General features: G+C 60.0%; 3 protein-coding genes across 3 annotated transcripts; 1 reads left to right on the plus strand and 2 right to left on the minus strand.

The window, feature by feature from the left end:
• Positions 1 to 1,217: 1,217 nt before the first annotated feature.
• LOC137458116 (zinc finger protein 721-like) lies at positions 1,218 to 12,477 on the minus strand. Its single transcript, XM_068169798.1, has 9 exons — positions 12,356 to 12,477; positions 11,145 to 11,261; positions 9,393 to 10,904; positions 6,507 to 6,611; positions 5,877 to 6,019; positions 5,519 to 5,642; positions 4,659 to 4,730; positions 4,005 to 4,244; positions 1,218 to 3,861 (listed from the first exon to the last, which is right to left on the minus strand). Exons 2-9 carry the CDS (start codon positions 11,233 to 11,235, stop codon positions 1,760 to 1,762), a joined length of 4,389 nt encoding a protein of 1,462 aa, XP_068025899.1. The 5' UTR covers positions 11,236 to 11,261; positions 12,356 to 12,477; the 3' UTR covers positions 1,218 to 1,759.
• A 265-nt stretch (positions 12,478 to 12,742) lies between these two features.
• Positions 12,743 to 18,867, plus strand: LOC137458110 (zinc finger protein 665-like). The gene is made up of 4 exons (XM_068169793.1): positions 12,743 to 12,822; positions 13,624 to 13,738; positions 15,226 to 15,300; positions 15,618 to 18,867. The coding sequence occupies exons 2-4, from the start codon at positions 13,705 to 13,707 to the stop codon at positions 17,816 to 17,818; spliced, it is 2,310 nt and encodes a 769-aa protein (XP_068025894.1). The 5' UTR covers positions 12,743 to 12,822; positions 13,624 to 13,704; the 3' UTR covers positions 17,819 to 18,867.
• Positions 18,868 to 20,437: 1,570 nt separating this feature from the next.
• On the minus strand, positions 20,438 to 21,784 carry SH3BP5L (SH3 binding domain protein 5 like). Its single transcript, XM_068169797.1, has 2 exons — positions 21,221 to 21,784; positions 20,438 to 21,096 (listed from the first exon to the last, which is right to left on the minus strand). The coding sequence occupies exon 1, from the start codon at positions 21,767 to 21,769 to the stop codon at positions 21,323 to 21,325; it is 447 nt and encodes a 148-aa protein (XP_068025898.1). The 5' UTR covers positions 21,770 to 21,784; the 3' UTR covers positions 20,438 to 21,096; positions 21,221 to 21,322.
• Between the last annotated feature and the right edge of the window lie 142 nt (positions 21,785 to 21,926).

Consider the following 21,926-nt stretch of genomic DNA (forward strand, 5'->3'; position numbering starts at 1 on the left):
GGCCTAAAATCCTCAGTTTGGGGCCAAAAATCCTCATTTGGGGCCAAAAATACTCAGTTTGGGGCCAAAAATCCTCATTTGGGGGCAGAACCTCCATCGCTTGGGGCAGAATCTCTTCATTTTGTGGCCCTAGATCCCCATTTTGGGGCCAAAAATCCTCATTTGGGGCTGAAAATCCTCAGTTTGGGGCTGAAAATCCTCATTTGGGGCTGAAAATCCTCAGTTTGGGGCTGAAAATCCTCATTTGGGGCTGAAAATCCTGAGTTTGGGGCCGAAAATCCTCATTTGGGGCCAAAACTCCTCATTTGTGGGCAGAACCTCCCTTACTTGGGCCAGAACCCCTTCATTTTGGGGCCCTAGATCCTCATTTTGGGGCCAAAAATCCTCATTTGGGGCCAAAAATGCTCATTTGTGGGCAGAACCTCCCTCACTTGGGCCAGAACCCCTTCATTTTGGGGCCCTAGATCCTCATTTTGGGGCCAAAAATCCTCATTTGGGGCCTAAAATCCTCATTTGGGGCTGAAAATCCTCATTTGTGGGCAGAATCTCTCTCACTTAGGGCAGAACCCCTTCATTTTGGGGCACTAGATCCTCAGTTTGGGGCCAAAAATCCTCATTTTTGGGCAGAACCTCCCTCACTTGGGGCAGAACCCCTTCATTTTGGGGCCCTAGATCCTCACTGTGGGGGCCAAAAATCCTCATTTGGGGCCAAAACTCCTCAGTTTGGGGCCAAAACTCCTCATGTTTGGGCCAAAAATCTTCATTTGGGGCAGAACCCCCTCACTTTGGGGCCGAAGCCCGTCATTTGGTGCCGAAATGCCTCATTTTGGGGGCTGAGCACCTCCATTTAGGACCCCAAAGTCCACACTTTTCGCCTCGCAGGGACACAAAAAACCACCACCGAAGACTCCGAGGTAACAAAACCACCCCCAAAAAGGTCTTGTTTTAAAACCAAACAAAAAAACCCCAAACAAAAGAGTGAAACCAACTCGATTTGGGCTCCCATTTGGGGAACACTTCACAGTCCATCTTGGGGTTTTGTTTCTTGTAACAGCACCAGGGACCCAAAATTGGGTTTTCTTGCCCCATAATGGCACTTGGGGAGCATCATCGCCGCTGGAACTAAGACCAACACAAGACACACAACAGCAGTGAAAAAACAAAGAGACAATTTTGGGACCACCCCCCCACCCCACATCCCCACCCCCCCCCCCGATTTAGTCTCCCCCAAAACCCAGCAGAAAAATGAGGGGAAAACCCCAAAATTGTCCTTTTTTTGCCCCAATTTTTGGACCAGCTCCCAACAAGGACGATTTGGGGGCGTTTTTGGGCCAGGCTCAAACTCAGCATGGGGTGGGGAAGGGAGTGGGGGAAGCAGCTTCATTAAGTCACTTTAATTAGGTGGGAAATTAACGAATTGCCTCTTTCTGCCCCAAAATTGAAGGGTGGGGAGGTGGCACTCTGCCCTCCCCGTGCCACAGAGCTGCTGGGGTGGTGAGGGGGCATCTGTGGTGAAAAAGTGGGAATTTGGTTAAAAGGGTTAAGAGTTTCAGGAAGGAGGCCTCTGGCTCTTCATTAAATCATTAATAGCCACCAAAGATGAAGGGCTTCAGGTAGGAACAGCTGCCCCCAACCCAGGGATGGTTCTCGAGGCCACCTCCAGTTGGGTGTCGGGTGAGGGGCTGGGGCACGGTGGGAGGAGGAGGGACCCACGGCGCAAGGAGGACTTCTCCGTCCCCTCCTTAGCTCCTTAACGACCTCAGTTAATGAGGGACGGGGTCTGTGCCCCCGAGCCCGGGGCCGAGGAGAAGGAGGGGTGGGGGAAGCCTCGGCTGGGGAAGGAGAGGGCCCAGGGCAGGTCCAGCCCCGGGATGGGCAAGGCCGAGGGGGACGCCGGGAAGGAACCCAAGGGCGGCAAGGAGGTGGCCGAAGCGCCCAAGGGCGGGGAGAAGGTGGCACCGGGGAAGGTCCCCGAGGGGCTGGCGACCGCGGCGGCGGCTTTGGGCTTGTCCCCGGCGTGGGTCCGTTGGTGGCGGTTGAGGTGCGAGCTGCGGCTGAAGCATTTGCCGCACTGGGGGCACTTGTAGGGCTTCTCCCCGGTGTGGACGCGGTGGTGGATGGTGAGCTCCGAGCGCTGGATGAAGCTCTTGCCGCACTCGGGGCACTGGTAGGGCTTCTCCCCCAGGTGGGTCCGTTGGTGAGTGATGAGGTTGGAGGAGACGCTGAAGCGCTTGCCGCACTCGGGGCACCTGTAGGGCTTCTCCCCGGTGTGCATCCGGCGGTGGATGGTCAGGTCGGACTTCTGGATGAAGCTCTTCCCGCAGTCGCCGCAGGAGTAGGGCTTCTCCCCGGTGTGGATTCTCCGGTGCTTAACCAAGGCTGAGCGTTGACCAAAACCCTTCCCACACTCCCCACACTTGTAGGGTTTCTCCGGCGGCACCTCCGGGGACGTTTCGCCCTCGCCGGCATCCGGTTCCCTGCCGCAATCCAAGCACTGCTGCCCGGCAGGACGCAACCCCATGGCTCCCCCGCCGCCACCACCACCACAACCACCATCACCACAACCACCATCACCACCACAGTTCTTGCCACAATCAGGACATTTAGGTGACGGCACCATGGTTCCACCATCACCACCTCCACCACCATCACCACCACTGTTTTTGCCACAATCAGAGCATTTTGCTGACGACCCCAAGGTTCCACCACCTCCACAACCACCACCACCACCACATTTCTTGCCACAATCAGAACATTTCGGTGCTGACCCCAGGCCTCCACCACCGTGAGAACGTTGATGCTTCACCAAAGCAGCTCCTTGACCAAAACACCTTCCGCACTGAGAGCACTGGAAGAGGCGACCGTGCCGGTGAGCGGCCAGGAAGCCAGCCAGGTGCTCTGGGCAGCGGTAGGAGGCCCTCTCTGCCAGGTGGATCTTCTGGTGCCGGTCAAGGTGGGAGCTGACGCTGAAGCTCTTCCCGCACTCGGTGCAGGTGTAAGGCCTCTCACCGGTGTGGACGCGTTGGTGACGCTCCAGGTCCGACCTCTGGATGAAGCCTTTGCCGCAGTCCCCGCAGGCGAAAGGCCTCTCCCCGGTGTGGATGCGACGATGCTGGGTTAGGTTAGAGCCGCGGCTGAAGCTCTTCCCGCAGTCCCCGCAGCGGTGAGGCCGCTCCCCGCTGTGGGTCTTGAGGTGCTTCACCAGAGCCGAGCGCTGGGCGAAGCTCTTACCGCACTGAGGGCAGCGGTGGGGAGGTGGAGGAGCCTCGCCGGGGGGTTGGCGATGGCGAGGAGGAGGAGGAGGGGGTCGGCTGGGAGGGGGGCCCGGGCCGCCGGCGTGGACGCGGCGGTGGCGGTCGAGGTGGGAGCTGACGCTGAAGCGTTTGCCGCAGGCGCCGCAGGGGTAGGGCCGCTCCCCGGTGTGCACCCGGCGGTGGCGCTCCAGGTCGGAGCGCTGGATGAAGCCTTTGCCGCAGTCGCCGCAGCGGTGAGGCCGCTCCCCGGTGTGGATGCGACGATGCTGGGCCAGGTTGGAGCCGCGGCTGAAGGCTTTGCCGCAGTCCAGGCAGCGGTGAGGTTTGGCATCATCTCCACCAACACCAGCTCCACCAACACCGTGGTTGGGTTGCCGGCACCGCCGCGGCTTCAAGGAGTTCTGGGAGCAGCCCCTCAGCTTGCACTCGGTACAGCCAGGGGTTGTCGATGGTGGGGGTGGTGCTGCGGTCACTGAGGTCTTCTTGGTGGTGGTGGTACCAGGAAGGGTCTCTCCATGCTGGTTGGTCTGGGTGGTGTCATCTAGCGTTGGTTCTTCGACTTCCAGGGGGGTTGGGTCCTCCTCGGTGCCGCTGCCGGTGGTGGGACCTGGAGTGTAGTGGGAAATGGTGAGAGCCAGGCTAGTAGGGGAACTCTCCTGGTAGGAGACCTTCCCTGGCTTGAGATCTTCTCCCACCAGACCCTCCCCCGGCACGAGACCTCCTCCTCGGGTGGTCCCTCCCCAGCTTTACCTCCATCCTTGGCTGTCCTCTTCCGTCCTCGCCGTCTCCCACCTTGGCCTTGCTCCCTCACCAGCTCCCTCAGCATCTTCTCCACCTGGCTCCTGCCAGCGGTCTGCAGGATGAGGCCCAGCTGGCGCCGCAGGTCGGGGCTCACCGCTGGGCCCCCACCGTCAGTGGCACCGGCACCAGATGCTGGAGGTGGCACCAGAGGAGGCTCCGTGGGGCCTTGCTCGGCCTCGGCCTCAGCCCCTGGAGGAAAATGGATGTCAGAAACCCCCAAATCCCAGGGATTCCCCCCAAAAGCTCTGGGATTCGCCCCAATACCCCCCCAAAAATTCACCCAGGTTTCAGTCCCAAAAACCCAGTAATCCCACCCCACTTGGGGGTTCCCCAAATCCCAGGAACTCACCCCAATTTTGGAGACCCCCCCCCATATTGAACCCTCCACCCCAAATGCCCCCCCCCAAATTCACCCAGATTTCAGTCCTAACTCCCCCCGAAATGACCCCAAGACCCCACAAATGATCCTAAGCCCCCCTCCAGAATGACCCCAACCCCCTCAAAATGGCTCCCAAATCACCCCAAATTTTTAGGGGGTCCCCAAATCCCCCCAGGGATTTCACCCCAATTTTGGGGCACCCCCCTTTTCCCCCTCAAGCTCACCTGCCAGCCCCCGCCGGCGATGGGACTCGGCAAAGGCGGTGATCCGGGGCCAGCTGATGGCAATTTCCTCGGCTGAAGGAGTTTTGGGGGTCCCCTCAGCACCAAGATTCCCCCCAGGCATCCTCCACACACCCCCGTTTCCACCCCTGCGCCCCAAAACCCCTTCCAGTTTGGGCTGAAACTCTCCAGATTTGGGCAAAAAGAGTTTCAGATTCATGAAAAAAGTGGGGGGGACACCCCCACACCCCAAAATCACCACATTTGGGGGTGCCCCAAAAAGCATGGAGAGGGCACCACAAGGTGACCCCCTCCTCAAATTAGCCACCCCCCCCAAAATGACCTCATCCCCCCAAAAGCAGCCCCAGAACACCCCAAAAATGACCCCAACCCCCCCCAAATAAACATTAACCCCCAAAATGAACCCCCCAAAAGTGGCCCCAGAACACCCCAAAAACAATCCCACCCCCCAAACAAAAAGCCCCCCAAATGACCCCTAAAATGAACCCCCCAAAAGTGGCCCCAGAACACCCCCAAAACAACCCCACACCCCAAACAAAAAGCCCCCAAATGACCCCTAAAATGAACCCCCCAAAACTGGCCCCAGGACACCCCAAAAACAATCCCACCCCCTAAATGACCCCCAAAATGAACCCCCCAAAAGTGGCCTCAGAACACCCCCAAAACCCCACCCCCCAAATAAACATAAGCCCCCCAAATGACCCCAGGCCCCCAAAATTACCCCAAAGCCCCCTCCCCCAAATGACCCCAAGCCCCCCACCCCCCAGAAGTGACCCCAAACCCTCCCCAAATGACAAAAGCAATCCCCCCCAAAAGCCCCCAGAATTTGGGGGGTCCCTTACCCAAGGAAATCACATTCTCATAATTCTCCTGCATGGTGGCCCCCAAAAAATTGGGGACACACACACACACAAACAAAGAGGAGATCCCAAGGTCCCTTTTTTGGGGGGTGGTCTCCCCAAAAGTCTAATCCCCTGCAACAACAAAAGAGGAAACAACACACCCCACCCCCCCCAAAATCCCTTAGCACCCAAAGATCTGCCCCTTGTCCCCGTGGAGGGGTTCTGGGGGACACGGTTTGGGGGGGAGGGGGGTTGGCACCTTAATTCCCTGTGGCTGATTTGGAGGGGGGGGCTCACAAGGGGGTGCCCCCCATTTTTTGGGGGTGCCCAGGGCGTGCTCACATAGCTTTTAAGGTACCCAGGGGTTGCTCTCTTCATTTTGGGGGTACCCAGGGGATGTATCCCAGTTTGGCAGGTCCCCAGCAGCTGCCCACCCATTTTTGGGGGTCTCCAGGGGCTCCTCACCCACATTTTGGGGTGCCCAGAGGGCGCACCACTCCTCTTTGGGGGTACCCAGAGCTCTACCCCGCTTTTGGGGCACCCAGACACTGTCCACCCATTTTTGGGGGTGCCCAGGTGGTGCTCCCCTCGTTTTGGAGGTCCCACGCGGCTGCCCACCCATTCTGGGGGGTCCCCAGCTTCTGCCTACCCACTTCTGGGGGCACCCCTTGGCTGCCCGCTCAGTTTTGGGGGTGCCCACTGGGTGTTCCCCTGGTTTGGGGGGGTCCCCAGGGGCTGTACCCGAGTTCTGAGGGTCCCCAGGTGCAGCCCACCCATTTTGGGGGGTCACCCCCGATGCTGCGCCCCATTTTTGGGAGGGGATCTCCACCTTCAGCCCCCAACCCCCCTCCCCTGTTTTATTTCGCGGTGCCCACCCCCCTTCCCCCCACCCCCTCCTCCCTCCCCGTGGAGAATTTGGGGGGGTGGGAATGTTTGGCGGAGGGGATTTTGGGGTGCCGGGGGTTGGGGCGGGACCCCCTCCTGTTACCTGCAGTTTTGGGGGTCCGGGATTGAGGGAGGCACAGCCCCGGGGTCCCCTCCGCAGGGCTCCGGGGAGGCTCCGCGGCCAGCAGCGGTCCCGGTGGAGGCTCCGCTGTGACCCGGATACAGAGAACGCTGCGGCCGCCTCCTGCCCCCTTCGTCGTCCTCCTCCTCCTCCTCCTCCTCCCCCTTCCTCCATCCCTCCTCCTTTTTCATCGCTCCTCCTCCTCCTCCTTTATACCTCCTCTTCCATTCCTCTTCATCCACCTCCGTTCTTCTTCCATCCCTCCTCCTCCTTTACCTCTCCTCCTTCGTCGCTCCGTCTCCCCCCCTTTCTTCTCCTCTTCATCCTCCTCCATCCCTCCTCCTCCTCTATATCCTTCTTCCTCCATCCCTCCTCCCCCATTCTTCCTCCATCCCTCATCCTTCATCCCTCCTACTCCTCCATCCTTCCTCCTCCTCTATCCCTCCTTCATCACTCCTTCTCCTCTTCCTCCATCCCTCCTCCTCTATCCTTCCTTCATCCCTCCTCCTCTATCCTTCCTTCATCCCTCATCCTTCTTCATCCCTCCTCCTCTTCCTCCTCCTCCCATTCTTCCCTTTTATCCTTCCTCCTTCATCCCTCCTTCTCCTCTTCCTCCATCCCTCCTCCTTCTCCATCCTTCCTCTTCCCCCTTCCTCCTTCTATCCCTCCTCCTTCACCACTCCTTCTCCTCTTCTTCCATCCCTCCTCCTTCATCCCTCATCCTCTATCCATCCTCCTCCTCCATCCCTCCTCCTCCTCCATCCTTCATCTCTGCTCCTCCTTCATCCCTCCTTCCTCCTTCCCCCTTCCTCCACCCCTCCTCATTGTCCTGTCTCATTTCTCCTTCTCCCCCTTCCTCCTCCTCCTTTATCCCTCCTCCTTCATCATTCCTCTTACTGCTCCTCCTCCATCCCTCCTTCTCCACCTTCCTCCTCTTCCATCCTTCCTCCATCCCTCCTGCTCTTCCTCCATCCCTTGCTCTCCATGGAGAACCTTCCCAGACCCAGTGGAGCAGAAGATCTCCCTCCATGGAGAATCTCTTGGACCAGATGAAGGCAGGAGGAGTTTGGGGACGGGACCTTTGAGAGCATGGAGGTGGACACCAGGGCTAGGAGAAGACAGGGAAGCCCCAACCTGTCCCACCCCAGCTGGTGGTGACTCAGCACCACTCAACCACTGAAGGTCCACTCTCCCTGGGATTAGGTGGGGCAGGGGTGGTTTTTCTTGGACATCCCACCCACGGTGACCCCCACCTCCACAGCTGGCCAGAGGAGAGTTGAGGTTGCAGCTCCTCCAAGGAGAAGCAGGAGGCATCTCCCAAGCTTTGGACTAGGTCTACGTTTATTCACACTACAAACACAGCTTCTGCTCACCCAAAGATGGACCACAAAGGACCAAAGCCACCAAGAAACCTCCTAGGAGATGTGTGGCCCCCTCCCATCCTTCAAGGTCACCTCCCCCCCACCCCACCTCACAACTTTCATCAGCTGCAGATAATGCTCTCTGTGGTCTCCTGGTGGCTTCCTTCCAGCCATGGGTGCTGCTGCCTTCTCCTCACCACCCATGGGTTCCCACCACCACAGGGGTTGCTCCATCAGCCCATGAGGAGCTTCTCAGGGATATCTCAGGATGAAACCAACCCTTGTCCCACCTCCTGTCCTCCAACCCCTCCCACCACGCTGGGTTCCTCCAGGTCTTGGTGGGTTCCTGGTTGAATAAATACAAATAAATAGAGGAAAGAAAATCACCCAAGGGTCACCAAAGGGTGGCCAAAGCAGCTAGAGGTAGACACCTGGGACTTGTTCCTCACCAACAAAGACCACATCTTGGCCTTGGTTTGCCCCTAGATGGTGGCATGTGGTTGATGGTGGCCCCAGGATCCACACATGCTTGGGAGAAGGTTTAACCTCTGGGTCTTGGTCAGGGTGGAGAAGGTAGGACAGGCAAGGGATGAAGCCACCTCAGATGTTCCTCCCTGGTGGCTCCTCAGCTTCTCAGCACCATCTTCCAATGTCCACCAAGGTGGCTTCTCCAGGCTAGGTGTGGAGAAGGAGCTGGTGGCATCTCCTGCATCTTCAACCCCATCCTGTTCTCCTCTGGTACCTTCCCAACTTCTAACACCCAACGAGGTGGCTTCTCCTGCACCACACACGGAAAAGGAGCACAGCTGGGTTGTCCTGAGGTCCTCTGGCAGGTTTAGGTCCAAGCTTCTTGAGAGGACCACCCCAGCTCCATCACCTCCATCTTCATCCTCCTCTATCTACCCTACCTTCCTACTCTACCCTACAGAAACAACGTCCTCAGGACCAGGCTTGGTGCCACCACAGAGAAGACACCGACCAGCTTGGCACCACCCACGCCACAGTGGGGATGGAAGCCACCAACAGCATGGTGGAGGTGGAGGTGGTGGCGGGGTGGTCAACCCCGTGGTGGTGTCCAACCATCACCATCCTTCTGCTGGTTAACACAGTGCAAGCTTTGGTGCTGGCTTCTGTGGTGGTTCCTTGTCACCGTGGGTTCAGAGATGCCGACGGTGGGACCTGACTCCAAACCCTCAGCCACAATGTGGCCATGGAAACGGTCCCACCACCACCATCCCACCCCTTCGCCAGTCAATGTGGTGTCAGCTTCTGAGGTGGCTTCTGGGGTGGCTTCTCATCACCGTCGGTGCAGAGGTGGCAATGAAGGTAGAACCTGGCCGCGGGAATGGTGCCACCACCACCATCTTCCCATCCCTCAATGTGGCATCACCCTCTGTGGTGGCTTCTCTGCTGGTTCCTCACCACCAGGGGTCCAGAGATGGCTACAAAGGTGGGACCCTCACCGTGGCTGGGTCCCACCACCACCACCCCCCCCCCACCCCTTAACATGGCGTCCCCTTCTGCGGTGCCTTCTGCGGTGCCTTGTCCGCCGCCTCCTCGTCCCCATGGGTCCGGAGATGCCGATGCAGGTGGGACCTGACTCCAAACCTCCTCCCGCACCTGGGACAGACGAAGGGCTTCTCCCCCCCCGCGTGGCTCCTCCTGTGCTTGGCCAGGGCCGAGCTGTCGGCGAAGGCTTTGCCGCAGTCGGTGCAGGGGTGCCGGGGGCCAGCGTGGCTGCGCCGGTGCTTGTGGAAGTGCAGGGTGCTGTTGAAGCTCTTGCCACAGTCGGGGCAGACGTGGGGCTGGCCTCCGGCGTGGGTCCTTTGGTGTCGGTAGAGGTGAGAGGTCCTCCCGAAGCGCTTTCCGCAGTCCCCGCACTGGTAGGGACGCTCCCCGGTGTGGATCCGTTGGTGCCGCTCCCAGTGGGAGCTCCAGGAGAAGCTCTTCCCGCAGTCACCGCACCGGTAGGGCTTCTCCACGCCGCCTCCGCCACCACCACCAGCACCGGCAGCACCGTGGAGGCTCCTCCTGTGCCTGAGGTACTGAGCGCGGGCACCGAAGGCTTTGCCGCACTCCTCGCACCGGAAAGGTCCGTCCCCGAGGTGCAGCCACTGGTGCTTGACCAGCGCCGGTCCGTCCCCGAAGCTCTTCCTGCACAGGGTGCACTTGAAGGGCCGCTGCCCGCTGTGGGTCCTCTGGTGGCGGTTGAAGTGCAGGGTGCTGCCGAAGCTCCTGCCGCAGTAGGTGCAGATGTAGGAGCGGCTGCCAGAGTGGCTCCGCTGGTGCCGGTAGAGGTGAGAGCTCCTGCTGAAGGCCTTGCCGCACTCGGGGCACTCGTAGGGCTTCTCCCCGGTGTGGACGCGCTGGTGGCGGTCGAAGTGCGAGCTCCAGCTGAAGCTCTTCCCGCAGTGGGAGCACTGGAAGGGCAGGCGGCCGGTGTGCAGCCGCTGGTGGGTCACCAGCTCCTTGTTGCGGCGGAAGGTTTGGCCGCACTCCTGGCAGCGGTAAGGGAAGCCACGAGGGGAGGAGGAGGAGGAGGAGGAGGAGGAGGATGGCGGCGGTGGCGGCGGAGCCGCCGAACGCTGCTGGTGGGCGCGCTGGTGGCGGTAAAGGTTCGAGCTGACGTTGAAGCTCTTGCCGCAGTGGTGGCAGACGAAAGGCTTCTCCCCGGTGTGAGTCCTCCGGTGCTTGCTGAAGTGAGAGCTGCAGCTGAAGCTCTTGCCGCAGTCCCCGCACTCATAGCTCTTCTGGAGGACGATGATGCTCTTGAAGTTGGAGAAGACGCCACCCGCGGTGCCGGCAGCGCCTCCTGGAGGGCCTTTGCCGGCGCGGCGCCCGGCGGGAGCGGCCGGGGAGTCGATTTGCTGCACCACTGTCCAGCGCAGGGTCTCGTGGCCGGGGCTGCGCTGGCAGGGAGAAGCCTCCACCTGGTGACCCAGCAGGGCGCTGGTGTCCAGCTCGACGATCTCGGGGTCGCCGGTGGCTGGGGTGTCCAGCTTGGGGTCACTTGGGGTTCCTGGGGCAAGGAAAGAGGAGGAGACAGAGGGCAACCTCCATTAGGCCTCCCGTGGGAGCACCAAGGAGGTTGGGTTGGTGGAAGCCACAACTCCTGAGGTCCTCAGCGTGTCCACGGCCGAGGAACCTTGGCCTTGGATTTTGCTGGGGACACAGCAAGATCTCATGTCCACGGGGGGTCTCCATCTCCATCCCCTTCTCAAAGCCATGAGGACCCTCTTCCACCCATCTCCACACTTACTATGCACGGCTGAAGGCTCATAGTTGTCCTCCTCCTCCTCCCCCTTGAAGAGCACCATCCGCTCCATCTCTGTGTCCTCCCAGGGGTCCATGGTCCCCTTCCTGGTGCTGCAGGGACCTTGGAAAGCCCAGAAGATTCCATCACCACCCTGAAGCCACCTCAGAAGCATCACCAAGGGGGCTTGGGGAAGTTTGGAGGCCACCAGGATGGTGGCTGCAGGCCCAGCTTGATGGAGAGTTGGGGTTGGGGTCCCTGATCTCCAACCAAGGTGGTGCAGGGCGAAGATGATTCCTTGGCCTCCTCCATCCCTGACGTCCCCACCAAGGTGGTCTGAGGTGGAGCAGACCCCTCCACACTCCGCCATCCATGCTCCTCTCCATGGTGGGATGGGAGAGAGAGGACCCCCTGGTCTCCCACCCTCATGAGGAGAGCTCCTGGTTCCTGATGTCCCACCAGGGTGGGGTGGGATGGAGAAGCACACACACCCCCCCCCAGTCCCTGATGGCCACCAAGGTCTAAAAGGGGACATAGGGGATCCCCCCAGCCCAAATTCTCTCCCCCCAGCCCAAATTGTCTTCTCCCCAGGGATGAACAAGACCCTCCCCCCAGGTCCCCATCCCAGTCCCCCCAGTTCTGTACTGGGCAGAGGGGATTTCCCCCAGCCCTGAATTCCCCCCAGGCCCAAACTGGACCCCCCCAGCTCCCCATTCTGGACCCCCCTAGTTCCATACTGGACAGAGGGGACCCCCCCAGCCCAAAACCGGACCTCCCCCAGCTCCCAATTCTGGACACACCCACCCCCAGTTCCATACTGGACAGAAGGGACTCCACTCAGCCCCAATTCCCCCACCCAGCAATAAACGAGACCCCCTCCAGGCTCTCACCCCAGTCCCACACTGGACAGAAACGACTCCCCCAGCCCCAAATTCTATCCCCCAAGCCTCAACCCGGACGCCCTCAGCCCCCATTCCGGACCCTTCTCCCCCCAGCCCCAAATCCCCCCCAGTTCCATACTGGTTTCCCTTAGCCCCCCCCCCCAACCCCAAGGACAAAGCCGGGTAGCACCGAGCCCCCCCCCCCCCCCGCTTTGTTTTTCTTGCTCCCCATCCTCCCCTCTTAACCCTACCCCAACCCCAGCCCGGGGCGGGGGGAGGGGGGGGGGTGTCTTCATTCATCCCCCTTCCCCCTTCCCCCCCTCCCTTAGCATTTACCTTCCACTCCCTTTGTGTATTTTAAAGGGAAGGAGGCACAACAAAGGCAGCTCCGCTCCTTCTTCGTTTTTTGTCTTGGGGGGGGTCTCCCCCCCCCCCTAAATTTCTTCAGCTCGCGGCTGTAGCCCCCCCCCCCTCTTTTTTTTTTCCCCACCCCCCTCTTCCCTTTCCTGCCCCCTCCTCGCTCCCAGTACGCACCAGTAAACTCCAGCCCCTTCCTGTGTGTGTTCGGCTTCACCCATCCGGACGTGCAACAACCGCCCCCCCCCCCTCCCCCCCCCCCCATCCCTTTTAATTCTCTTTCCCAACCCCCTCCCACCCCCCCTCCCCAATTTTTTTTTATCCCCCCCCCCCCTTCCATCCCTTTCTCCACCACCACCCCCCCCACCACCCCCCCCCGCTTTGTTTTCCCCCTCCCTAAAAATTCTCATTTGAAACCAGCGCCGACGCAGCCCCAGCAGGAACAGGTAATGGGGGACCCCCTCCCCTTCCCCCCCCACCCCAAACACCACCCGGCCTGGTTGTTTTTTAACTGGGGAGGGGGGGGTTGGAGCTGACCGCACCCATTGCTTCCCCCTTCCATCCCCATCCCCCACCCCAGGGTTGTTAATTTGGGAGGGGGGCTTCGGTGGAGCCTTTTTTAACCCACCCCATCCCCTCCCCCCCCCAGTCGGTTTTCGTCCCGCTCGGTTCCTCCCCCCCCCCGCCATCCCCTCCGCCGTTTTCAGCCGAAGAAGCCCCCCTCAAAATAACACCCCCCAGCATGCACCCCTGCCTTAAATCCCCAATTAGCCCCCCTCCCCCCCATTTCCTGCCCTCCTCCCCAAATCTCCCCCTCCCCCCCCCCCTTATTTTTCCCCTTTAAACCCTCATGCAAAACAAGCCCCCCCCTTAAAGTCCCATTTACCCCCACCCCGATTTGGGGGCAGATTTGGGGGGGGGGGGTATTTTGGGGGTGTCTTTCTTGAGGGGTTGGGGGGTGGGGTGCTACATGGGGGAGGGTCTTTTGGGTGGGTATTTTCTATAGGGTCAATGCTTGGGGGGATTTTGGAGGGGTTCTTTTTTGGGGGGGGGTCCCTTCCATAGGGGAGGAGCTCCCCAGTACCGAGGAAGTCAGCTTGGGGGGGGGGGGGGAGGTTGGTGTCCATCCAGGCTGACACTGGGGCAACCCAGGCTGGTCCTCAGGTCCAAGTGGTCGTAATGGGGAGGGGGGCTCCTAATTTTGGGCTGTGGAGCCCCCTCAGTTCTGGACCTGGTTTCTCTTGCAGGGACCAAGGACCCCCACCACCAAAAAGAAAGAAAAAGAACCCACCCCCCCCGCCAAGGTCTGGAAAGTGAACGTGGAGGAGATGCAGGAGAGCTACGAGAGCGTCATCTCCTTGGGTGAGGGTCTTCAACCCACCCCCCAACCCCCCTCCCCCAATGCTTGGCCCTGGTGACCTTCATCCCATTGAACTCCTCCAGGGCTCCAACCTGCCCAGATCCCTCTGGAGCTCCTCACCCATGGCTCCAACCTGCCCAGATCCCTCTGCAGCTCCTCACCCACGGCTCCAACCTGCCCAGATCCCTCTGCAGCTCCTCACCCATGACTCCAACCTGCCCAGACCCCTCTGGAGCTCCTCACCCATGACTCCAACCTGCCCAGATCCCTCTGGAGCTCCTCACCCATGGCTCCAACCTGCCCAGATCCCTCTGCAGCTCCTCACCCATGACTCCAACCTGCCCAGACCCCTCTGGAGCTCCTCACCCATGACTCCAACCTGCCCAGATCCCTCTGCAGCTCCTCACCCATGGCTCCAACCTGCCCAGATCCCTCTGCAGCTCCTCACCCATGGCTCCAACCTGCCCAGACCCCTCTGCAGCTCCTCACCCATGGCTCCAACCTGCCCAGATCCCTCTGCAGCTCCTCACCCACGGCTCCAACCTGCCCAGATCCCTCTGCAGCTCCTCACCCATGGCTCCAACCTGCCCAGATCCCTCTGCAGCTCCTCACCCACGGCTCCAACCTGCCCAGATCCATCAGGAGCTCCTCACCCAGGGCTCCAACCTGCCCAGACCCCTCTGCAGCTCCTCACCCATGGCTCCAACCTGCCCAGATCCCTCTGCAGCTCCTCACCCACGGCTCCAACCTGCCCAGATCCCTCTGCAGCTCCTCACCCATGGCTCCAACCTGCCCAGATCCCTCTGGAGCTCCTCACCCAGGGCTCCAACCTGCCCAGATCCCTCTGGAGCTCCTCACCCAGGGCTCCAACCTGCCCAGATCCCTCTGGAGCTCCTCACCCATGGCTCCAACCTGCCCAGACCCCTCTGGAGCTCCTCACCCATGGCTCCAACCTGCCCAGACCCCTCTGGAGCTCCTCACCCATGGCTCCAACCTGCCCAGACCCCTCTGGAGCTCCTCACCCATGGATCCAACCTGCCCAAACCCCTCTGGAGCTCCTCACCCATGGCTCCAACCTGCCCAGATCCCTCTGGAGCTCCTCACCCAGGGCTCCAACCTGCCCAGACCCCTCTGTAGCTCCTCACCCATGGCTCCAACCTTGGTCACATCCCTCTGGAGCCCCTCACCCATGGATCCAACCTTGGCCAGACCCCTCTGGAGCTCTTCACCCTTGGCTCCAACCTTGGTCACATTCCTCTGGAGCTCTTCACCCATGACTCCAAGTCCATCTGGAGCTCCTCCAGCCCTCCAGCATTCCAACTCCCACCCAACCTGGTGTCACCTCCATCCCCAGACCATTGATCAAAGCATTGACCAGGTCCCAGATGGAACTCTTCCTCCAGCTGTGGGGTCCTGGGCCATCCTTATCCTGTGTGGACAAGTTTTGGGGTGAAACCAACCCTAACTTGTCCCCAACCTTCTCCTACAGCCGAGGAGATCGCCATCAGTTGGCCACGGATCACCGCCTTCGCTGAATCCCACCGCAGGAGGGGCTTGAGCACCGGTGAGACACCCAATGTGGTGCTGGAGATGACCAGGAGCATGGTTGGGAGGCAGCTGAGTGATGGGGTGATGGTGGGAAGCAGCTGGAGATAGGCCACCACGATGTGGTCAGCCAACAGTTGGGTTTTGGTGGTGGGACCTCATCTCGACCTCCAGTTCTCCTTTGGGGTTGGTGATGACCAGAAGCTTGGTTTGGAGGCCACCAAACCATGGGGTGATGGTGGGAAGCAGCTGGAGATAGGTCCCCATGGTGCTGGGAGGGATGTGGTCAACCAAGAGTTGGTGAGACCACACCTTGAGCTCCATTTCTGCTCCTAGACGATGCCTTGTTGAGCGAGAACGAAGAGGAGGAGCCCCCGGCGGGCGAGCTGGAGAAGGTGGACGCCCAAACCGCCACACCAGCTGGCAAAGCCAAAATCCCCAACCCCACCAGCGTGGAGGCGATCAAACCCGGTGGTGAGAACCTTCAGAAACCAACCAAGCAGGCAAGAAAGCCCTCGGGGAAACCCCAAGGCAAAGCTACTCGCGGTGGCTTCAAGAAGTTCTCTGGCAGGGCCTTGCTGGCTCCCGGCCGCTGCCACGACTGCGGCAAAGCTTTGGCCTTTGGCTCGACCTTCTCCAAGCGCCGCCGGGGAGCCGAAAGGCCTCACAAATGTCCCGAGTGTGGGAAGTGCTTCAGGCTGAGCTCCACCCTCATCACACACCAGCGGCGCCACGCCGCCGAGAAGCCCTTCCGGTGCCCTGACTGCGGCAAGAGCTTCAGCGTCGGCTCGGCCTTCATCCAGCACCAGCGCGGCCACCTCGGCGGCGCCGCCGCCCCAACCCCCTGCCAGTGTGGGGTCTGTGGGAAGAGCTTCCCGGCCAGCTCCAGTTTGGTGAAGCATCAGAAGCTCCACCTGGAGGAGAAGCCTTACAAGTGTGGGGACTGTGGGAAGGGCTTCAACTGGAATTCCCACCTGGAACGGCACCGTCGGATCCACACCGGGGAGAAGCCCTTCACGTGCCCGGAGTGTGGGAAGAGCTTCTCCTGGAGCTCCCACCTGGACCGGCACCGCCGGACCCACCTGGGGAGCAGCGTGGGCTCCTCCTGTCGGTGCTCCAGCTGCGGTCACTCCCCACCGCCGAGACCCCTGCCGCCACCGGCAGCGGCCGGAGAAGCTTCCAAAGCTGAAGAGAAACCTTGGAAGTGCGGAGAGTGCGGGAAGGGCTTCACCAAGAGCTCGGCGCTGGCCAAGCACCGGCGCGGCCACGGTGGGGACAAGCCCCACAAGTGTGGGGAGTGTGGGAAGAGCTTTGGGTTGCCCACAGCCTTGGTCCAGCACCAACGGAGTCACGCCGTGGGCAAACCCTTCCAGTGTGGGGACTGCGGGAAGAGCTTCTCCTGGAGCTCCCACCTGGACCGGCACCGCCGGATCCACATGGGGGAGAAGCCTTTCCGGTGTGGGGATTGTGGGAAGAGCTTCTCCCAGAGCTCCCACCTGGAGAGACACCACCGCGTCCACGCCGCCGCATCTCCCACCGGTGGCAGCGGCGCCACGGAGCAACCTTCCCAGTGCAGCGACTGCGGGAAGAGCTTCCTGGCGTCCGCCAAGCGCCGGAGGCTGCTGAGCGCCACCTCGAAGTGCAGTGACTGCGGGAAGAGCTTCCTGTGGGTGCCCCGAGCCAGACCTGCCCCTCAAGAGAAGACCCAAAAGTGCTGTGAATGTGGGAAGGACTTCACCTCCAAGCTGGAGAACGTCAAGCACCAAGGCACCCAGACTGGGGAGAAGCCCTACGGCTGCCCCGAGTGCGGGAAGAGCTTCGGGCAGAACTCGGCCCTGGTCAAGCACCGCCGGATGCACACCGGGGAGAAGCCTTTCAAGTGTGGGGAGTGCGGGAAGAGCTTCAGCGTCAGGTCCAACCTGATCAAGCACCAGAGGACGCACCTGGGGGAGAAGCCCTACAAGTGCCCCGACTGCGGCAAAGGCTTCATCCAGAAGTCCGACCTGACCAAGCACCGCCGGATGCACACCGGGGAGAAGCCCTACGAGTGCCGGGAGTGCGGCAAGCGCTTCAGCGTCTCCTCCAACCTCATCAAGCACCAACGCATCCACCTGGGGGAGAAGCCCTACCAGTGCCCCGAGTGCGGCAAGAGCTTCATCCAGCGCTCGGAGCTCACCATCCACCACCGCGTCCACACCGGGGAGAAGCCCTACAAGTGCCCCCAGTGCGGCAAATGCTTCAGCCGCAGCTCGCACCTCAACCGCCACCAACGGACCCACGCCGGGGACAAGCCCAAAGCCGCCGCCGCGGTCGCCAGCCCCTCGGGGACCTTCCCCGGTGCCACCTTCTCCCCGCCCTTGGGCGCTTCGGCCACCTCCTTGCCGCCCTTGGGTTCCTTCCCGGCGTCCCCCTCGGCCTTGCCCATCCCGGGGCTGGACCTGCCCTGGGCCCTCTCCTTCCCCAGCCGAGGCTTCCCCCACCCCTCCTTCTCCTCGGCCCCGGGCTCGGGGGCACAGACCCCGTCCCTCATTAACTGAGGTCGTTAAGGAGCTAAGGAGGGGACGGAGAAGTCCTCCTTGCGCCGTGGGTCCCTCCTCCTCCCACCGTGCCCCAGCCCCTCACCCGACACCCAACTGGAGGTGACCTCGAGGACTCAGCATTGGTTGACCTCATGTTCCCCATTGATGGAGATCCACCTCCACATGGATCCCACGGATGGGGATCCCCCTCCACTTCCACACGGATCCCACAGGTGGGGATCCATCTCCACCTCCACACAGAGCCCACGGGTGGGGATCCACCTCCACCTCCACACAGATCCCACGGATGGGGATCCACCTCCACATGGAGCCCACGGATGGGGATCCACCTCTATCTCCACCTGGATCCCACCTTGATCCCAGCTCATTCCTCCATCCCAGAGCCTCCCTGCTCTTTTTCCTTCACTTTTGACCTTTCTGGGGAGCCTTCAGGTGGAAGGAAACCGTTTGGGTGGATGTGTGATGTCGGTTTTTCAGGCACGTCCTGGAAACTGGGGATTCTGGGGGGGCTTTTGGGATCCTTTTCCACGTGGATTTGGTAACAAAGTTGTATTTTTGTGGTGAATTTTTTTTTTCCCCTTGGATTTTTGGGTTGAAATCCTGCTTTTTTTGGTTTTTTTTTTTAATCCCAGCTTTTCCCCCCCCCCCCCTTATTGTCAGGGGGAGGTGAGGGGGAGGGGGGAAATAGTGAAGGAAATGACCAGAAATGGTTCAAGATAAAAAAAATAATCCAAATTTGCCCCCAAAATTATGAAAAATTGGTGAAAATTATTGAAAATGATCCAAAATTACTGTTAAAATGATGAAAAATCATCTCCAAACCTCTAAAAACCCTCCCACGTGGGACCAAAAGGGTTAAAAGGTCTGAAAACTGCCCAAACTGGTTGTAAAAAATCCAAGGGGGATTTGTCCTCTTTTGTGTCTTTCTCCGTGTTTCTGGAATCGTGTCTCTTGTGCTGCTTCGCCCCCCAGGTGGTGACCACCTCTGGAGGACCTTCTGGAGGACCCTCAGGGTCACCAGGGCTGGAGGGGGAGGTTTGGGGTGGGGGTGGTCCTGGGGAGGGGTTTTGGGGTCCTTGGAGTCTTTTTTTGGAGTAGAAATAAACTAGAGCAGAACCTTCAGAAGCTTCTCCTGCTGGGCTCTCAGGCCGCCTTCTCCTCCTCTTCCCTCTCCCTCTCCTCCTCCTCCTTGTCCTTTTCTCCTTCTCCTCCTCCTCCTCCTCCTTGTCCTTTTCTCCCTCTCCTCCTCCTCCTCGTCCTTTTCTCCCTCTCCTCCTCCTCCTCCTTGTCCTTTTCTCCCTCTCCTCCTCCTCCTCCTTGTCCTTTTCTCCCTCTCCTCCTCCTCCTCCTTGTCCTTTTCTCCCTCTCCTCCTCCTCCTTCTTGTCCTTTTCTCCCTCTCCTCCTCCTCCTCCTTGTCCTTTTCTCCCTCTCCTCCTCCTCCTTCTTGTCCTTTTCTCCCTCTCCTCCTCCTCCTTTCTTGTCCTTTTCTCCCTCTCCTCCTCCTCCTCGTCCTTTTCTCCCTCTCCTCCTCCTCCTCGTCCTTTTCTCCCTCTCCTCCTCCTTTCTTGTCCTTTTCTCCCTCCCCTCCTCCTCCTTGTCCTTTTCTCCCTCTCCTCCTCCTCCTTGTCCTTTTCTCCCTCTCCTCCTCCTCCTCCTCGTCCTTTTCTCCCTCTCCTCCTCCTCCTCCTCCTTGTCCTTTTCTCCCTCTCCTCCTCCTCCTCCTCCTTGTCCTTTTCTCCCTCTCCTCCTCCTCCTCCTCCTTGTCCTTTTCTCCCTCTCCTCCTCCTCCTCCTCCTTGTCCTTTTCTCCCTCTCCTCCTCGTCCTTTTCTCCCTCTCCTCCTCCTCCTCCTCCTTTTCTCCCTCTCCTCCTCCTCCTCCTCCTTTTCTCCCTCTCCTCTTTGTCCTTTTCTCCCTCTCCTCCTCCTCCTCCTCCTCCTTGTCCTTTTCTCCCTCTCCTCCTCCTCCTCCTCCTTGTCCTTTTCTCCCTCTCCTCCTCCTCCTCCTCCTTGTCCTTTTCTCCCTCTCCTCCTCCTCCTCCTCCTTGTCCTTTTCTCCCTCTCCTCCTCCTCCTCCTCCTCCTTGTCCTTTTCTCCCTCTCCTCCTCCTCCTCCTTGTCCTTTTCTCCCTCTCCTCCTCCTCCTCCCTTTTTCCCATATCCAGAGACCTTTTCCCTGGTGCCAGGGCAGCTTTTCCCAGTCCACCTGACCCCAGGGATGCTCCCGCTGGATCCTGGGGCTGCCCTGCTCAGGACACAGGAGGGGAAACCCAAGGCCCTCACCCCCAATTCCAGGCCACATCCCAGCTCCCAATCCCAGGAACATGCCTCCTCAATTAAATTCCCAATCCCCATTAAATCTTCCAGCATTTTGGGAATGAAATCCCCAAGCTGGGGAATAAAATTCCCTATTTCTGGACAAATTAGCCTATCAATAACTAATCAATCCCTAAACCCAGCAACTTATAGCTCACTTAATGAAATCTGGGGGTAATTCCTTCACTTTTGGGGCATTTTCCCACCCTTAGGGACTCAAATCCCCTCCCAAACCACTCCCAAAAACTGGAATTTGGGGGGGGATGGGGGTGTAGGGGTGCAACCAGCAACCAAAAAAACACATTTTAGGGGGTGGGGAGGGGACACAAAATCCACTTTATTAACCCCAAACTGGTCCCAGGGGCTGCCTCAAACTGGGGGGGTTTTCATCACAGCCCCCTCCCCATTGAACCCCCAAATTAGGGGGGAAGTCTTCCCCCTCCCAGTTGCCCCCCTCCCACCCCCCCCAACTTTAGTGCAATTTGCTCGAAAAAGGGGGAAAGGACCCCCAGAAAGTGGCCTAAAATGGGGAGGGTCTGGGGCAGGGGTGTAAAACCAGGGAGGGGCAGCTTCATTTGCATCTCATTTGCATCTCATTAGCAGCCTCCCGACGCACCACCCTCCCCCCCATTAAAGAGGCACCTTCAGGACCTCCCCCACCCAGCATCAACCTGGGGACACCCCCCCAGGTTCTCATGGTGGCATATGGGGGGGCTTGGTGTTGAGGTTCCTCGAGGTGGGGGAGAAGGGTCCTGGGCTGGGACCTTTTCTTGGGTGGGGGAGGAGCTGGGGGTGGGCTCTGGCGGGTCACCACCCCCATGGTATCACCTTGGTCACCAAAGGAGCTTCCAACAACTCCCTGGAGCTTCTCCAGGGGGAACCAGGATCACCTTCCACAGCTGAGGTTCCTCAGGATGAGGGAGAAGGCCCTGAGCTGGGACCTTTACTGGGGTGGGGAGGACCTGGAGGTAGGTTTTGGGGGGTCACCACTTCAGTGGTGTCACCTTGGTCATCCAAGGTGCCATCTTGGTCACCAAAGAAGCTTGCCAGACCTCTAGAAGACTCTACAGGAAGAACCAGGTTCACCTTCTACAGCTGAGATTCCTCAAGATGAGGGAGAAGGTCCTGAGCTGGGGACCTTTTCGGGGGTCTAGGAGGTCCTGGAGTGGGATTTGGAGGTTGAAGGTCCTAGAGGCTGATGCTTCTGTGGTGCCTGAAGACCCCCTGAGCACCACCTCTTGGTTGCTCTTCCAGTTCCTGGCTGTTGAGGCTGGTGGCGTCCGAGAAGCCCAGGAGATGCTCCACGGAATCGAACTTCTGGAGGTCGGAGGCGATGGTTTGGAGACTCAAGACAGAGATGGTGTCCAGAGGTGGACCTTCAGCACCCAAATGGCTTCCTCTGGCTTCTCCTTCAACATCTTGAGCACCTTCCTGGTGGTGGTGGTGGTGGTGGGGAGCGGCCTCGGCTCCCACGGGGGGAGCCCGGTGCTGGAGGAGGCGCTGGAGGCGCCTGGCGTGGATCTGCTCGCTGATCTCCTCCAGGTTCCGCAGGGCCACCTTGTAGCGAGTCTTGGCCTGGCCCACCAGCTGCTCCAAGGAGGTCACCTTCGACTTGTGCTCCTGAAGGGGTGGCATGGGTCACCGTGGCCACCTCGGTGGTCACCACGGCCACCACAGTGCCCACCACAGCCCCCCAGCTCCCCTTCCCTGGAGGCACCTCAAAGCCCCTTCAGATACTTTCTGAGGGCCACACTTTGGTGACCTTCAAGGTCTTCTCCAACCTTCTCCTTCC

This window comes from Melanerpes formicivorus, unplaced genomic scaffold, assembly GCF_026170545.1.
Source record: "Melanerpes formicivorus ecotype bairdi unplaced genomic scaffold, bMelFor1.0.p_v2 SCAF_224, whole genome shotgun sequence".
Classification (NCBI taxonomy): domain Eukaryota; kingdom Metazoa; phylum Chordata; class Aves; order Piciformes; family Picidae; genus Melanerpes; species Melanerpes formicivorus.

Bases quoted from the DNA above. Each gene is read 5' to 3' on its own strand.
- LOC137458110 (XM_068169793.1), top strand. From the start codon at position 13,705: ATGCAGGAGAGCTACGAGAGCGTCATCTCCTTGG. The intron at 13,739-15,225 runs GTGAGGGTCTTC...CTTCTCCTACAG, and splicing joins CGAGAGCGTCATCTCCTTGG to CCGAGGAGATCGCCATCAGT. The intron at 15,301-15,617 runs GTGAGACACCCA...TTCTGCTCCTAG, and splicing joins CAGGAGGGGCTTGAGCACCG to ACGATGCCTTGTTGAGCGAG.
- LOC137458116 (XM_068169798.1), bottom strand. From the start codon at position 11,235: ATGGACCCCTGGGAGGACACAGAGATGGAGCGGATGGTGCTCTTCAAG. The intron at 6,020-6,506 runs GTAACAGGAGGG...GTACCCCCAAAG, and splicing joins CCGGACCCCCAAAACTGCAG to AGGAGTGGTGCGCCCTCTGG. The intron at 3,862-4,004 runs GTAAAGCTGGGG...ACTACACTCCAG, and splicing joins GAGGACAGCCAAGGATGGAG to GTCCCACCACCGGCAGCGGC.
- SH3BP5L (XM_068169797.1), bottom strand. From the start codon at position 21,769: ATGCCACCCCTTCAGGAGCACAAGTCGAAGGTGACCTCCTTGGAGCAG.